The sequence below is a fragment of the Protopterus annectens genome, chromosome 4.part0 (genome assembly GCF_019279795.1).
Source record: "Protopterus annectens isolate FY-2018-M chromosome 4.part0, PAN1.0, whole genome shotgun sequence".
Taxonomy (NCBI): domain Eukaryota; kingdom Metazoa; phylum Chordata; order Ceratodontiformes; family Protopteridae; genus Protopterus; species Protopterus annectens.
In genome coordinates this window covers 1,402,844,169-1,402,861,944 of record NC_056733.1, presented here as the reverse complement: position 1 = coordinate 1,402,861,944, position 17,776 = coordinate 1,402,844,169, and the positions used below count along the sequence as shown (strand labels likewise).

At 40.7% G+C, this 17,776-nt stretch overlaps 1 protein-coding gene across 2 annotated transcripts in view; it reads right to left on the bottom strand.

The window, feature by feature from the left end:
• SAR1B (secretion associated Ras related GTPase 1B) overlaps positions 1–17,776 on the bottom strand; it is a 654,985-nt gene that overhangs the window by 222,794 nt on the left and 414,415 nt on the right. For both annotated transcript variants that reach the window (XM_044069235.1, XM_044069236.1), the window contains exon 4: positions 16,871–16,936. In XM_044069235.1, the coding sequence (XP_043925170.1) occupies positions 16,871–16,936 (66 nt within the window). The remainder of the gene's footprint in view (positions 1–16,870; positions 16,937–17,776) is intronic.

The following is a 17,776-nucleotide window of genomic DNA, read 5'->3' as shown; positions in this document are numbered from 1 at the left end:
CACATCGCCACAGTAGTCAGGAAATCCTTCTACATGGCAAACCTCATCACAAAAGGTTTCTCATCCAGGAAAAAAAAAAGGTCACTGTTCCCCTCTACTCGTCACTCATTAGACCCATTATAGAGTACAACGCCCCTTTTGGTATGTACCTCACAAGACATCTATAACAACTGGAAAGGCCGCAGAAATACCTCACAAAGAGGATTACTGGCCTCAAACAGATGCTCTACGCAGACTGTCTCAAAAAACTCCAGCTTTACTCTGTTGCATATCGCCTACTCAGAGGCGATCTCTGCCTAACATACAAAGCTATGTCAAAACCATAGCTGTTGGGCATGCTCCACTTAAAGAAATCCCAATCCCTCCGAGCTACATGCGCTAGGGACCTAAACCTTGCCACCACCATACACAGAACATGCTGGAGGGATAGATTCTTGTCCCAGAGACTTCCCATACTCTGGAATAAACTACCTACCTATATCAAACAAAGCTCCTCATTAGCACTCTTCAAGAAAAATTTTGATGATTGGATGGGAAATAGGAAATTCACCCCGGGGATCACCTCTGTGGCTCTGCTCGACAGGGGCACAGGAAAATAATTTTCTTGGGTGGCAAAGGCCCGGGTACCTTTCTGGCTAGGCTTGTATAGGCTCTAGGGCCGACAGCCTGGTACCTACCTATGAACCTATGTCCTGCTGACCCTGCAAATGATTTAGCACTTGGTTCCCAACGAACATGCAGTGCACTGCTGGAGAGAGGCAGCCGCCTTCCATCCACACTCTGACCCAGTGACGAGTGGCGTTCTTCACCAACCGTAAGACCGGCTATCCCTGGCCAACCGGAGATCCGCTACCCTGTGGTATTTATGTTTAGGTGGGATTCTGACTTAGAGGGATTCAATCATAATCCCACAGATGGTAGCTTCTCACCATTTGCTCCTCAGCCAAGCACATGCAACAAATGTCTGAACCTGTGGTTCCTCTCGTACTGAGCAGGATTAGTATCGCAACAACACATCAGAAGGGTAAAAACTAACCTGTCTCATGATGGTCTTCTGACAAACCTTCTAAGGTTTTGCCTTCTGATATCGACAGTAGGGTAATAGAGACGTTTGGTAAGAAAGTTTACACCGCTTCTACTTTGGCCTTTTGGGCTGTAAAATTACCAGACCTACATGACCATGTATACTTTGGTCTTGATTGCTCAGGCTTGTCAGTTTATTTCTGATCTCCCTGATTCTGAATGCAAATCTTCTGCCTTATCTTTTTTAGATTCTGCTTCTCAAATGGCTCGCCATTCTACTAAGTGTAGTTGTGATGCTGCTGATGCCTCTTCTAGGGCTGCAGCTTTTGGGTCTGTCATGATGTGTTATTCTTGCCTTTGTCTTCAGTCTCTGCCTGAGGACATTAAGGCCAAGTTGTTTCATGCTCCTTTGGATAATAAACATCTTTTAGGGACTGCTGCTGCAGACATGTTTAAGTCTCTTCAAAAGAAAGGCAAAGTCTTGCAGGACTTTAAACATATTTTTGTCTCTCCTATCCCTAAAATCCAGAGGAATTATTCTTCTCGATCTGCTTTTGTTTGCACACAACTGCACCAGGCCTCCATGGGCAGGAAGAGTGGGAGGTGGGACCCTCTCCTAAGATCTTCTGTGGCCCAGTAGTCTCCTTTAGCTGATAAACTAGCCTCTCTTTGACAATTTCACAACCCTCCCTGCTTTTAGATCAGGCTCCTTTGCCCCTTCAGCTTTCTCTGTTTTCCAATTTGGTGTCTCACCACTTCAGACTCTCGAGTTCTTTATATCATCTGTCAGGGTTACTTTGTGTTATGGAAGTCTCTCCCTCCTTTTTCAGAGATTCCTCAACAACCTCTAGAGCAACTTCCTCATTTCCCAGAGATTCTAGGGTCCCTGGTGAACCAAGGCACCACTCAACCTATCCCCCCTTCCCAAGTGGGAAAGGGTTTTTATTCCAGTATGTACCTGGTTGCTCAAAAGGAGGACACTTGGGAGACCTATTCTGAATATCTCTCTCAGCTCAAAACCTTTCTCAAGGACCCTTCTTTTCGTATTCTTACTCTTCAAACCCTGCTTCCTCTTTTCTTACCCCCAAGCTCTTCTGCTGTCCTTGGATCTGAAAGATGCTTACCTTCACATTCCAATTCAGCCTCTTTTCAGGAAGTTATTATGTTTCTGTGCGTCTTCCTTTTATTTTCAGTCCTCTGCTTGGCCCTTTGGCCCCTTTACTGCCTCAAGGGTATTCACAAAATCCCTAGTTCCTACGTTTGCTTTCTGCAGGCTCCAAGGCATTCAGATTTTTTCTCATCTAGATCTGTTGCTTCAGGTACCTTCTCCCAGTCACCTGTTACAGGATCTGAAGTTCACCACCGCTCTTCTTCAAAGTCTGGTGTTTACTATCAATTTCCAAATGTCCGTTCCGACTCCTTCTCAGGATCATGTGCATCTGCAATGCAGGATTCAAACAGTGCCAATGTTGGCCTCTCTTCCACCTCCAAAAGTTTTGTCATTGACAGTCTTCTTTCAGTCTTGTCTTCCTCTGACTGCCATGCCAGCCAGGGAGTTTCACTGAGTCCTGGGATTCATGGCCTCTTCTGTTCCAATGTTCCTATTGCCAGACTGTATATGCAGAAGCTACAACAGTCAGTTTGGCTGCAGCATTATCACTCTCTGGATTTCAGTGTACCTCTCCCTCCCCAGTGAAAGAAGGAATTTGAGTGTTGGATTCAACAGTTTAATCAAACCAGTCTGGCCTTTTTGCCTTCAGTCCCTTCTCAAGAGCTGTTCACTGATGCCTCAGACATAGGGTGGGGGGGCTTCTTTTGATCACCTAAAAGTTCAGGGTCTCTGGCCTCCCCCATCAGCAGTCAGGCCATATCAACATCAAAGAGACAAGAACTCTGATTCTGGTCCTTTAAGCTTTTCACCCCATGCTCTCTCCAGACCGCTTAAAGGTGTAAACAGACAACACTACAGTGATGTGGTGTGTCAGCAAGGGAAGCATGAAATATTATCTCATGTGGATCCCGGTTATCAGTTAACTCTTCAGACAGTACTCACTCCTTCAGAGCAAAATCTAGTGGCAGACACTCTGAGCAGGTCCAAAACACGGCTCACAAATGGATCCTTCAAAGAGTCATGTTTCTTGACATTGTTCATCAATGAGATATTCATCAGGTAGACCTTTTTGCCTCCCTTCTGAAAAGAAGCTTCCTCTCTTCTGTTCCAGACTGCCATGTTATCTGCTGTGGAAGATGGATGCCCTTTCTTTTCCTTGGAAGAGGAAGCTTCTTTATGGGTTTCCTCCTCTTCCTTTACTTCCAAGAGTCCTGCAGATGATTCAGCAGGACTCCCTTTTGGCCAAGACAGCACTGGTCCCCCCCTCTTAATAGATCTGGCCAGGGACAATCACCACAAGTTACCTCACTAGTTGGATCTCCTCACACAGGACAAGAAGTCTCTTATCCATCCTCACTTGTCCACTCTTCAACTGACACTGTGGATGATGGGTTTAATTCCAGTCAGTTGTTTGTTTTTTAAACAAGAAACATCTTTATTAAATTCTGTATGACACAGGCAACCAAATATTTATATAAATGAAAAGAAACTTCTTGACATAATTTTAGCTGCAAACATTATACATCACCTATCCATTCAGTCATGGTTAGTCAAACATTACATAGCTCATTCAAATCATGCCCTCTTTTAAAGTGCATTCCTCTGTTACATGTGTTGTTCCCACAATTCCCATTTTTTCTATGCAATTTCTTCCTACCCTTTTCTCATCACCCCCCCCCCATTTTCTACATGGGGTCGGGGTATCATGTTAACTGTTGTCATCTCTCTTGATTCAATGTCACACTTACACCTTCTTCAACACTCATGCCTGTCGCATATCTTCTCAAACACAATACATCCGCCTCTTTGCTGGATGTCCTCATTTCCTTTTACCTTCTTCCTGTCTGCCCCAAATCATCTTGACCAGATTGTCTTCTGCTTTTCTGCACAGATGTCCGAACCAGCATCATCTATTCTCTTATCTTTTCTGCAATTGGAGCTACTTTGGCTTCTGCTGTTATGCCCTCATTTTTCATCTGTCCCAGTATGCATCCTACCACCCTTCTCAAGCACTTAATTTCCATCACTTCTAGCTTCCTCATCTGCTCTGCTCTTTCAGCCCAGGTTTCTATACCATACAGTAGTACTGGTTGCACCAGTGTCTTGCACACCTTAATTTCAGCTTCTTTGGCATTCTTCTGTCATTCACTAAGTTCATCCACTCTATGCCAGTTCGCTGCAGCCCCTCTAATTCTAGCGTTGATCTCTTAATTCAGACTTTTCTTCTCCTCAACCACTCCTCCCAGATACATGAAGCTATTAACCTGTTCCATTATCTTCCTTCTATGTCAATTCTTAGCTTCTTCTGATTTCCCCAATTTGCTCCCATTACTACTGTCCTATCTGTACATAGTTTCTTCCCATGTGCCTTCAGTTTTGCATTCCGTTCCTCTATTCTTTGCTGAAGATCTTGCTCAGAGTCTGCCTGTAATGCCACATTGTCTGCATACAGCAACTTTCTTGATCTGTCCCCCTCAGACCTCTTTTCTAATGTTGCCCATCACCAGAATGAACAGCAGTGGGCTCAAACCTGAACCCTTGTGCACACCCACTCCCACTGAGAACCCCTCTGTGAGACTGAACACTGTTTGTACTTGACACAGTAAAACCACAGCTACTGCAAATCCAGACGCCAGTCAATCAAGTAACAGCGATAACTAAAAACAATAACTGAAGAATCTGGCAAAAATCCGTTCCAAATACTCAATAATATACAATAAATTTAATGTGAGACTGAGCGCTTTCACCTTACAAGGCATCATCACTTGATTCATTGGGTCCTTGTACATAGCCTGCACTAATTCTACCAATATTTCTGGGACTTCGAACCACCGCAGTACTGCCCAAATCAGCTTTCTTGGGGCCTTGTCAAATGCTTTCTCCAAGTCTAGGAATGTCCAGTTGAACTCTTTCCTCATCTCTAGCTGCTTCAACTATCTGTCTCACTGCAAACATTGGATCAGTTGTGCTGCATCCTTATCTGAATCCAAACTGCTCATCTCCCATCTTAAGTTCTACTACTCTGCATATTCGTTTATCAGTCATCTTCTCCAGAACTTTCATGCAATGTGACAGGAGTTTGATGCCTCTGTACTGCCCACAGTTGTGGATATCCCCTTTGTTCTTGTACAATGGCATGAATATGCTTTTCTCCAGTCATCTGGGACATGCCCTTCTCTCCTGACTGCTTTAAGTACCCTCAGAAGGCATTTCTCCTATATCTCACCCATCACCTTTATCATACCTGCTCTGACCTCATCTGAGCCTGATGTTTTCCCTGACTTCATTTTCCTTAGTGTTATTCAAGGGTTGGCTCCTCTCCTTCTCTCACTGTAGGCTGTGTCTACGACAGCACAGCTTCTGGGGGTTTTCTTCATTCAGAAACTGATGGAAATACTCCTTCCATATGCCTTTTATGTCCAGTGGACTGGTGAACAGGTGGTTGCTGGCATCCCTTATGAAAGGTGTCTGACTATCTTCATCTTTCTGTCTTTGCCTTGTAACCCGATATAGTTTTTGTGCAACCCACTGACTCACTTTCCAGAAGATGATAAAGTGCTTCTGATGCCCTGTTCTTTGCTACTGCAACTCCTTTCTTAGCTTCTTTGTTAGCCAACCAGTATTACTTCCTGGCCCGGGTTCACCTTTTATATCTCCCACTTTTTACTGCACTCTTTTCTGATAGCTTCCTGGACTTCTGCATTCCACCACCAGCTTTCCTTATGTACTTTATTTCCACACCTGGCTCAGCCACACATCTGTTCTGTAGTCCTCACACAAACTGTTTTGAAGCGTTGCCGTTCTTTAACTCCACCTATTTCCTCCTCTTCTTGGGGTGCTACAACCCGGAGTAATCCCTTGAACTTTTGTGCTTTCTCTCCAGTCAACTTTCAGGCCTATAGTCTGGTTTCTGTTGACCTTACAGCCTTTTTTTGACCACTGCTTACAGCTAATTGTAGCAACCAGTAGTTTATGCGGTGTACCGACTGTCTGGCTAGGGATAACTTCGCAATTATTGGTTCTACTACAGTGCCCTTTCCTTACTAGGAGGAAGTCTACCAGAGTTGCATGCTGGCTGCCCTTGTATGTGACCTTGTGACTGTCTCACTTTCTGAACCATGTGCTTGCTACTTATCAAGCATTTGCCAGACAGAAGTCTAGAATGGCCTCTCCTTCTTTATTCTTGTTACCTCACCCATGTGGACCCAAGCAGTCCTCGTTATCCTGTTCTGTCTGTCCAGATATGCGTATTTAATTCCATCATCATCAATTCATGTTGTCTTGCTTTATCTAGTACGTCCTGCAACTGCTGTCTGAATGCACTTGTTTCCTTACTATCACAACTCTGCTGTGGGACACAGGCTGAAATTATTAATACTGCCTTATTACAATGCAGTCCGATTGCCATTAGTCTGTTACTAATCCTGATGATGTCCTTAATTTAATCGTCTTCTGAAGCCACTCTCTCATCACAATTCCCACACTATTTCTAGCCTGTTCCTATGCTATTCTAAAGATCCCAATTCCAGGTGATAGGGTTTTGACCCCTTTCCGGCGCCTCTTTTCTGAGGACGTGCTCAGGGTTTTACATGAGGCAAGGAAACCTTCAACTATGAAATCTTATATGTCCAAATGGAAAATATTTACTATCTGGTGCCATGTTTGTAACCAGGACTCTTTCAGTGGATGCCCCTCTAGTCCTCTTATTTGTGTGAGTTGCTCCAGTCTGCCTGGCAGTCTGGCCTATTCTTGTGTGAAGGCCCATTTGTCAGCCATTTCTGCTTCTTTGCCCTTGAATCCTCCTTTGATTTCTCATTTTGAGGTCAAACAATTTCTTAAAGGCATCCTGCATATTAGACCTCCAAGGAAACCTATTCTTCCTCCTTAAGACCTTAATTTTGTTTTGGAAAAATTGACTCGGGCTCCCTTTGAGCCTACAGATGCTGCTTCTTTGCAACTTTCTCCCTGGAAGACTGTTTTGTTGCTGGCTCTTACTTAAGCTTGGAGGGTTTCTGAGCTTCAGCCCCTTATGGCCATTCCTCCTTTTTTGGTTTCTCACACGGACAGGGTGTCCCTTCATACTAATCCTTCATTTATGCCCAAGGTAGTAAATAGTTTGTCCTTGAATCAGTCAGTACAACTCCCTTCCTTTTTCCCTTCTCCTCAGTCTGCTAGGTACTATTTGAATAAAACTAAGGCCATTTGTAAGTCTGATCAGCTTTTTGTTTACTTTCATCCCAAGGCATTGGGTTCATAGAAGGTTACTAGGCTATTGGCCCTGAGGCCCTTATACGCCTAGCCAAGAGTTTAGCTCATATTTAGACAAGTCAGCACCGATGCCCCTGTCCAGCAGGGACATGGGTGGAATTCCAGGGGTATATTTTCTCTTTCCCATTCAGTTATTCAGGTTGCACTTAAAAGGGGTAAAGAGGTACACTGCTTGACGTGGAGAGGGAGTCTATTCCATAGATGGGGGAGTCTCTGGGACACAAATCTGTCCCAACAAGTCCTGTTGCTCTCACAGACCAGGTTGAGAACGCACATGCGAGTTACTCAAGTGGAGCTTGACTTGTGGATATGCAGCAGTCTCATCAAAGTGGGTTCAGTGATCACCTTGTATGCCAGACAGAGGTCACCTCTGAGGAGTCTGTATGAAATTGGGGACAGGGATAGGGCTTTTAGCCTGTGGATGGTAGATGTCTGAGGCCCTGGATTCTCCTGGTGAGGAACCTCTGTGGTCTCTCCAGCTGCTGCATGTACTTTATGAGGTACATGCCGGAAGGGGCATTGTATTCAATAATAGCCTTATAAGGGAAGAATACAGGGATGTTATGACCTCCTTGTCCCTGGATGAAATACCCTTACTTATGAGGTGGGCCATGAAGAAGGACAAAGGAAGCAACATGGTAGTCAAAAGTCAGGTTGCCATCAACATGAGTGCCCAAATCCCTCACGACTGATTGCATGCTTAGAATGCTATTAATGTGACAATTTGTGGGGACATTGGCTGTTACTAAGAAAACCACCTCCTCCTGGATATCTATAGCCATTTACTTTTGTTATTCTTTTCATGGCAAATCTCTGTCTACATCTATTAGGGGGGGGGGGTTCTTTAACTGCAAATATATACTGATGAGCAAGACGTGTAACTAGCATCTAATAGGGGAGCAGTTATTAGGACTCTACTTTACTTGTTGCCCATTTTTACAATAACAACAGGTTTATATGTACAAATAATTTGACAGGAACTAGGTGAATAACTGTAGACGATTCTACATAAGTTATATTGTGATAAACCATGGTTTTAGAATGCATGGACAATCAGAGTGCATTTTATGCATGTTATAACTTGTAGCATTGTCTATGAGGCTAACACAATTTTTCGTTGTTCCTTTAATTATATAACTGCTTTGGAACAATATTTGGAATATTTTTGTATTAGTCATAACACTACGTTTTTACTTTTTAAGGTTTCAAGAGTATATTTTCTCTTTTATGGGAACATGCTTTTTGTCATATATACAAATTTAGAAATATACAAGTGTTATTTAGTCATATACACTGACTACAACAATATTGTTCTTTACATATGGTGAGGTCAAGATCTTCTGTTTTGGATTTATTTAATATATATTTTTTGGGACTTGCAGGAGGCTGCCTTTCTTATTTAGCTATATTTAATATTTTGAAATCCGACATGGGGAGGTTTTGCCAGGTCCTGCATAATACAGGTACTATATACCCTCTGGTCTACACCTTGATTAGATATTATCTATTTGGATCATCTGGCTAAATTGTGCAAGTTAGGGGCTTATGGTCATGGATCTCCAAAGAATTCTACAGGGGCTCTGTGAGGATCAAGATGACATTAAAGTCTTTGGTATTGGGACGAATAAGGAGGGAGCCACATGTGAAAGAGTAGGGTATCCTAATGACAAATGTAACTTGCTATTTTACCAACTGAATAAAGAGATGAGAATTTTAAGAAGTAACATATGGCACTTGAAATTATTCAAGGCATATAAATGTAAAGGTATTACTCCACGTGGTTTTTGAAGGTTAAAACCCAGCCTTTGGTTGGTAAGCCAGATGATTTATTGATGGAAGAATGGCATAAGGCACAACAAAAAGCCACTATGGCTTTTGTGGACATTTTAATGTCCTTTTATCAAAGGACTAATGAACAAAATGTCAAGGATGTGACTGAAACATGTGAAAGCATGAAAAAACATAAGGGTACACAGTCTTTTGTGGAGGGCCTGAAAAAAACTATCCAGGGATCTTCTCAAATTTGAGAATGGATTAAAAGAAAAAAAGCTACACAAATTTCATAGAGATGTGGAAGATTATGAGACAGAGAGGCCCTTTGAGTCCCAGAGGGGGGTCAGGATTACTGATAACAGGGGCAGATTCAATATCAGAAAGAAAAGTCCAAGATCCATACTCAAAAAATCTACACAGGGCCTTAGCACCTCAGGGGAAGAATCATCTATGACTGATACAGAAGGAATTTATATTAGTGATTCCCCTGATTCCAAAAAAGTAAGAATTCAGGATGGCCCTTTAGGAGACAAACCTGTAGGGGTGGACGTAAGCACAAAGGTGGCGGCCTTAGAAAACTTACTACAGTCAATGATGAAGTAGCAATTGAATTTTATAATATAAACAATATTTCAAACTATGTTTTATCTAAAGATGAAAAATGTCTCCTTAATAAAGGTCTAAGATTTGTTCCCAGTTTTCTGGTAGATGAACACATTTTCGTCTCAGATTTCACTGCCTTTAGTAGAGTATTAAATCTTAAATTGCTTTTTGGAATATCTGAAAATTCTCAAAGATCGAATGGATTTCTTTTTCACAAATCTACACTTATGCCACCAATGAACAGACATGTGGCTTTTTCAGGAAGCTGTTTTGAGGGATTTGCATTTTAATTTTAGTTCCTCTTTGGGTTTTAGACATAACCTCTCGAAAGGAGAACAGCAGACTCTGAAAAATTTATATTCTAATTACTGATATAATTATCCTTCTGGCAGACAAAGTTGGGGCTGTGGTGATAATGGATGCCAGTTATAACTGGAATGAGGGAAATGGACAATTGTCCAACCCTCAGTATTACATTAGGATGTCCACAGACCCCACAACCAAATTCAAGGGTGAAACTGATTCATTTCTGAATCAAGCAGTGGAGGAGGGAATTACTGATGTTAAGATGAAAGAACAGTTCATGGTTCAAGATTCGACCCAACAGTACCTATAACTCTTGCCCAAAATCCATCAAAATTTGAGCAGGCCCCCAGGAAGGCCTATTGTTTCAGGGCAAGGGTCTCTAAATGAACCCATTTCAGCTTTTTTGACATACTATTTAAAACCATTATTATCAAGCATCAGGACAAGAATACAGAACACTACAGAGTTTTTACAAATTATTTTGGATTCTCAGTTGGAACCCAACTGGCTCGTGTACACTCGATGTTAAATCCCTATATACCAGTATCCCCCATTGGGTGGGATTACTTGCTTTGGAATCTTTGCTCAAGAGGACCAATTTATACGCGCCAAGATTTAATACTCTTCTCTCATGTTTGGTGGAACATGTACTGACAAAAAACATTTTCTATTTTAGGGGTGAATGTTATTGGCAGCAGCAGGGAACAGCCATCGGGGCTTCTTTTGCCCCCATTTATGCTGACCTCTTTATGGGGTATGTTGAAGATCAGGTTTTATATGATGTGATGAATAACATTTTCCTTTTGGAGATGGCTAAATGGAGACTTTTTTAGATGATTGTTGGCTTGTTTAGCGTGGGGGTGCAGACTATTTGTTAGAGTTTTTGGAATACCTTAATGGTAATCAGTGGGGTATTGAGTTTACTGTTACGTATCACAGCAATGAGATCAATTTTTTGGATGTGAATATATTGAGGCAGGCTGATGGTACACTTAAAACTTTGGTTTATAGGAAATACCCACAATATAATAATTTACTACATGCAACTAGTTTACACCCCAAACATACCATCAATAACTATAACAAAACTAGGCTGTCTTCCAATAGAGGCTGTCCACAATGTAACCACAAGTTAGGAAATTCAGTCCACAGCAATTTGCTTTGAAGTTTATTCACAGAATATAATATAGTTCACGGATTAAGCGCTTTCATCTCATAACCAGAGGCTTCATCAGAATCAATAAAAAAAGAGCTTAAAATCATTTAAATATACCTCTCCATCTTGAAAAACACAGCTCATTGGTTAATATAACAAGCTAATTAACCAGTTATCAATTTTTAAAGCTCGTTACCTATAATTTAGTATATGCAACTAAATACTACATATAAATGTACATAAACTACAACAATAAACCCTATGTTAAGAATAATTAAAACGTATTAATAATACATAAATATATATGCATTTAAAAATATATATATATAACATACTTACACATATTAAATAAAATATTAACTCAATTGATTATCTCTACCCTTTTTGGGTCTGCTTCTTTCAATTTGAGAACTGGGGTAATGGATAAATGGTCATTAAGGCCAGGATGGTGGATTCCAGCCTAAATTGCCAAATCAACTCACAAAACTCTAATTTTGTTTCCCAATCACCTCCCCTCTCATTGGGTATTACTTCTTCCAGCACCCAAAACTTAATCGCTTGATGGCATACTAATTGATGTCTATATAATGCATTATGCTCATTCTTCTTATTTACGTCCCTCATATGTTCATATATACGTTGCCTAAGGCATCGTCCTGTCTTGCCTATGTAGTATGTCCAGCATACGACACAATAGGCAAGATAAACTACCCCCTTAGTACAGCAACTAGCATATTTCTTGGTCTTCTGCAAATATTTAATACCAGGAATAAATAATTCTTTTTTACCAGCTATATGTGTGCCTTGTGTGCATCTCCCACATTTAAATGTACCTATTCTAGTACTAGTTCCCATAGTTGTCTCTATCCTCTTCTGTTCATAAATTTCTTTGAGGTTCTTGTTCCTCCTAAAACTCATTCTCAGGGGTTTAGAAAAACTTTCAACCTTGCATGGTATTCTCAAATATGTTCCAAACAGTGTTTATACATCTTTTTACTCATCCAATATTATTGTGATATGTCAATATCAAATATGGATTAGAATCAAAGCATTGTTCTTCACCAACTCTAATGCTCTCTCCCCTTTGACTATGCATACTTTCACTATTCAATAGTGGCTTATATATGTTGCCCCAACCCTGAATAATACTCTCTTTTATGGGGCCAATGACCATATCAGGATACCCTCTTTCCTTAAATAACTGATTGACAAAGTCCATTTCTATCAGGAATTCATCTCTATCAGATGTCATCCTGACAATATGAACCATCTGACTTTTTACAATGTTATTTTTTAAGATGGATGGATGGTCACATGGTCACATATCCTTACTGTTTTAGATACTGCAACAGTGAAGAGGACACCTACTGTTATGGTACAATTTCACACAACTGTACTTTCCTTAGCCACGGTTCAACACTTTGCTGGAAGAAGATAGCTGGAAGAGAAACATGAAAACTCAGACACACGAAAAGAAACAATATAAGAAAACCACTGTGCGGAGACAAGCTTAGAGCAGATAGTTTGCACATTAAATAACACCCCTATCAAATCCAAGCATAATGTAACATACCCTACTGCCAAACCCCAGAGACCACCCAAGGAGACCTCTGTAAAACCCAGTCCACAACTTACAGTAGCCTTCTCAAGTACAGGTAGAACAAGAATATGCAATTTCCAAATGTCTCTGTTCAAAGACAACCATTTAATCCTTAAAGAAACAAACACAGTGTGCAAGAGATGTACATAAAGTTTCAGTTATGGTAATCTTGTGTAAACAAACAAGGTTGTCAAGAACACACTCACTACATCCACCACACACAGACACCAATTTACGATGAGGAACTAAAAATCAATCTTCCCAAACCTCAAGGACCTCCTAAGCCTACAAACAGCAATGCCTAGCTTCAGCAATCTCTAAAGCACTCGCCGAAAGCAACAAACCCCACACATATGTCTACACCCAGTGGAGCCTCAAGAGATAAACTCATAAGACAAGCAAACACGTTACCCCTGACTCTATGTCATAGGGGACTCCACTGTATGACACACAGATGCTCCACCCACCATAATGAACAAGGAGAAGATAAAGTCACTAGACTAGAGATATCAGTCTGATTCTATATGAAGAGAGAGATTTATTTATTTCTCTCCAAATCTGTGTCTCAGGCAGATGCGTTTTGCATTGTGCAGCATTCTACCTTTACCAAGTATGATTTCACAGTACGAACAAAAGATGATTGACTTCAATAACAATTTCTGGTATCTTTACAGGAGGATTCAATATTTATCAGCATGGGAGGACATGGCTAAACAAAAAGATGGTTAGCACACCTGTCTCCCCTAGGTTTCTGAATACTGGCCAAAACGTTATCTAACCCTTACAACCTTTTTTATATAATGCTAAACTGAAAAACCTACCGAAAGCAAATAAACCCCCAAAAATCCTAAAAGTGCTATTGTTCAATACTAGAAGCCTAAACAAGAAACTCCACACTGTACAAGTTCTCCTCATTTTGGAGAATACAAACATCTGTATTTTTACTGAGATATGGTTTCAGTCAGCAGAAAGTACTATGGCAGTGCAAGGCTTCAGTATCTTCCACTCAGACTATCAACTGCACATTCACTAAGAGACCGATCACCAGCAGGGTAACTCAGGGCTATTTGACATTTACTTCTCAGAGGTAAAGGCTAATATCAAGGGCTTCTGGCTGACCAAGTTCGCAGAAAGGCTAATATCAAGGGCCTCTATGTGATCAAGTTCACAGATGACTGCAAACTGGGAGATATCATATTCTCCCCACAACAAACATCTTACGAGAAGGTCTAACCCATACAAATGACTGGTGCCAAAGTCAAGGATTAACAGTCAACGCCAAGAAATGCATTATAATGCCTTTTAGGAAAACAACCATCCAGGTTAATTACTCCACTGAAGAAAAAAACCTTAAGAGTTTACCCAGCAGTTAAGGATCTAGGAACATATGTACACAGTAATCTGGCCTTTGACCAACATGTAGCCAAGGCAGTGAGAAAATTATTCTACGTCGTTCAACTTACAAGTAAGGACATGGCATGCAGGTCCAAAGAAGTCATAGTGCCATGTTACTCGGTCCTTGTCAGATCCGTTGAGTATAATGCCCTCTTCGGCATACACCTGACCAGATTTGTGCAAAAGATGGAATGCCCACGAAAAGTTCCTTAACAGTAGAAACTAGGGTATAAACACATTGTCCAATATGGATTGCCTTACAACCCTGTCTCTATACACTGCCTCCAACAGGTTACTGACAGGCAAACTATGCCTGGCATACGGGGCATCCTTGGATCCCGCTCTGATGGACCTTTTTCACATCTGCAAAATGGTGACTAAAACCACTAGATCCAAAAATTTAAATTTTGCTCCCAAATAAATAGACATGATGGTGATATAAATGTGCGTCTCAGAAGATTCCCTTGTTCTGCAACAGGCTCCCCCATCCATTTGGAACAGAATCCATTACCAACCCTATTTAAGTGTAACCCTGACCAATGGATGAAAAATCAGAAATTCACTAAGGGTCCTCCCTGCCCCCGAGTCTCGGAAAGACTGAAGGGGACAGTAACCATGTCCAAACTAACATACCCCCCCATAACCTTTAGAAACTTCCTAACAAACCCCATCAAATAAACGCCCATGATACATAGGGAGACAACTGGGTTGGGTAGCTAGGCTTATAAAGACCCTGGTGGTTGTTAGTCTAGTACATACCTATGAACAGATAAAAACATGCTGGCTACATTTCAAAAAAGAATGCTACCTGGCTTAAATAAAAATTAAAGTACTGAAGTGCAACACAACATGCTATTCAACACTTGCCAACATGAGAGACTAGATTCAAAACATGTTATGTATTATACTCAAAACAAGTTGACCCCAACAAAAAGAAAACTAGCTTCCTTGGTACTGCTAAACACAGGAAAATGCTTACAGTTTTTACATGACTAACAGGCATTTCAAAAACTGAACAGCCAAGAAAACTGTCAAAAACATTTGCGTGCAGCATCCAAAGCATTAAATCTTGTCAGAAAGAGATACTGAAAGAATAATACTTGAGTTAATGCATAAATTGCATCACCCATTTGTAAATCTGAAAAATAACCAAGAAACTATGACTGTACAGGTCAAACTTGCCACAAACCTAACCTTAAAAGGAAAGCTTATCTGATTAACCCTTATCAAATTTTCATGGGATCCGACAAACCCTCTACTAACTTCACTTGATGCCATGGGAGAATGAATGGATAATGGGGCTCTCCAAGCAGAAACAAATGAACCATAAGACTCTTGTCTACTCCAGGGATACCTGGGCCTTTCTTCCCAGAAGGAATGAGTGGTCCAATGTCTCTCTCTTCCTCAGTGGGGTGAAGCCCTACATGCTATAGCTCAAGTCAACCCAGCTGCCACAAAAAACCCACTCGGCGGTAGGTGTCGTGAATGCTGCAGACCTAGCCACCTCCTCCTTCCCAGGATCAGTGAGCTATCAACAGCTGATCAAGTTCATCCTCCTTGTCCAGTCCCACAAGTGCTTCTGCTAGTTGTTAATCAACTACTGGTCTTGTAGTCAGAACTTCATCCCTCTATGCCATGGGTCTAATAAATAAATCAACAACTTATGCAAACACTAAATAAATCTCAAAAGTCAGATTAAATATTTTTAATATACTGCCTGGAAATGAAATATGAATTTTATAACATGACATAGTGAAAAACTACTGTCTTCTGTCTTACTCCCAAATGTCCGCTGTGGACTGCAGCAACATAAAAATCATACAGGAGTACCTAAAACCCTATAACTATGTTGAAACAGAAATAATAATAATATTAACACAGTAAAATTAAAGACATCTTATGTGTGCACAACATTTACAAAAAAATGTACGTAACCAGTTTACAGCAGTCATACAACTTCACAAATTACTGTCATCCACAAAACACTAAATTTCATATCAGTTAACTCCAATTAGTTCTCCCTATCCTTTACCTTCAAGTAACTACTTCTTGGACTCTTGCCTGATAACAGACTTCATAAGGGGAGCAGTACCAATAGCCTTCTAAGACTTGTTCGCTGCTCAGTGTGGATGCACGTTTTATGCTCTTTCACTGCTGTCATGTTCAGGGGACATACACAACTGCAGCCAACTAGGATGTTCCAGAATTTGGTAAGCTTTATCTAGCACTTGGCACTGGGCCAACAAATTTTACGGTGAATAGAGTAAATTCACATGCAATGAGTTACTGAAAATAAGGAAAGGAGATAACTATTTTTTTCTTTGTAATACAATCAAGAAATAGCTCTAAAGGCAGAAAAAAAGAAATCCTCTTTTTCTATCAATCTAATAAAAGCAGAATGCAGAAATGTTATGGTACAATGGCAAACATGGAGTTCTAGACAGTTCTTCTAGTGAAAGTGAACATGGATTAAAAAATTACCACCATGATTTAGAAAAGTAAAATCTTATTTCTCTTTGAAAAGTTTACAAAAGAAGAAGACAAATGAATTCCAGCTGACTAGCTACTAAAAATAATAGTAATGTTCATTAAGATGTGTACACCAACAGTACAAAAAGCAAAAATACAGTAATACCTTGTTTATGTCCACCCAGGTCAAATGTAGTGAATGTCATTCCAGCAATTGTCAGCTCTTCAGAGGCTAAAATATAAATGCAAATTAAAATTTGAACTACCTTTTTTTTTGAAAATATACAATATCAAACATGACTTTACTTTATATGCATACATGCATAGCCTGTGTTACACCCATTTTCTACACCCATTTCAGCTCTTAAGTGTTATAATGACAGTATTATAAACTAGTATGATATACCACATCAGCATATTCCTAACAAGTGGACAGAGGGTATGCAGTCTACTCAGCAGTGCAGCTAGCCAATACATACATTGATGAAACAGTACAACCACTACAAGTATCATCTTCTGCCCACTCATAGGATTGCTACGATGAGAAAATGAAAAAACTTTAAACAATAACTCCTCAGATAATAGTTTACTAGCCATTAGGTTCATAGGTTTATACTAGGCTACCTGCCCTAAGGCATTTATAAGCCTAGCCCAAATTTTTGTGGCTTACGCCACCCCTTATATGAAAAAATACTGTGCTCATTAGTCTGTTGTGCCTCTGTCCAGCAGTGACACAGAGATGATTCCCGGGATAAACTTACGATCTCCCATCCACAGGTCAAGATTTCTCTTGAACAGAGCCAGTGAGGTGCTCTGCCTCACATGGATCGGGATTTTATTCCACAGCATAGGGAGTCTCTGAGTGATAAATCTATCCCTCCAGCACGTCCTATTTATATCCGTGCTAAGGTTTAAGTCGCTTGCTCTAGTGGTTTTGGTGGATTTGGATTTTTTGAGGTGCAGCATGTCCATTAATTCCGGGTTGGACATGGCCTTGTATGTCAGGCACATGTCACCTCTGAGCAGACGGTATGCAACTGAACAGAGCTGGAGTTTCTTCAATCTGGCAGCA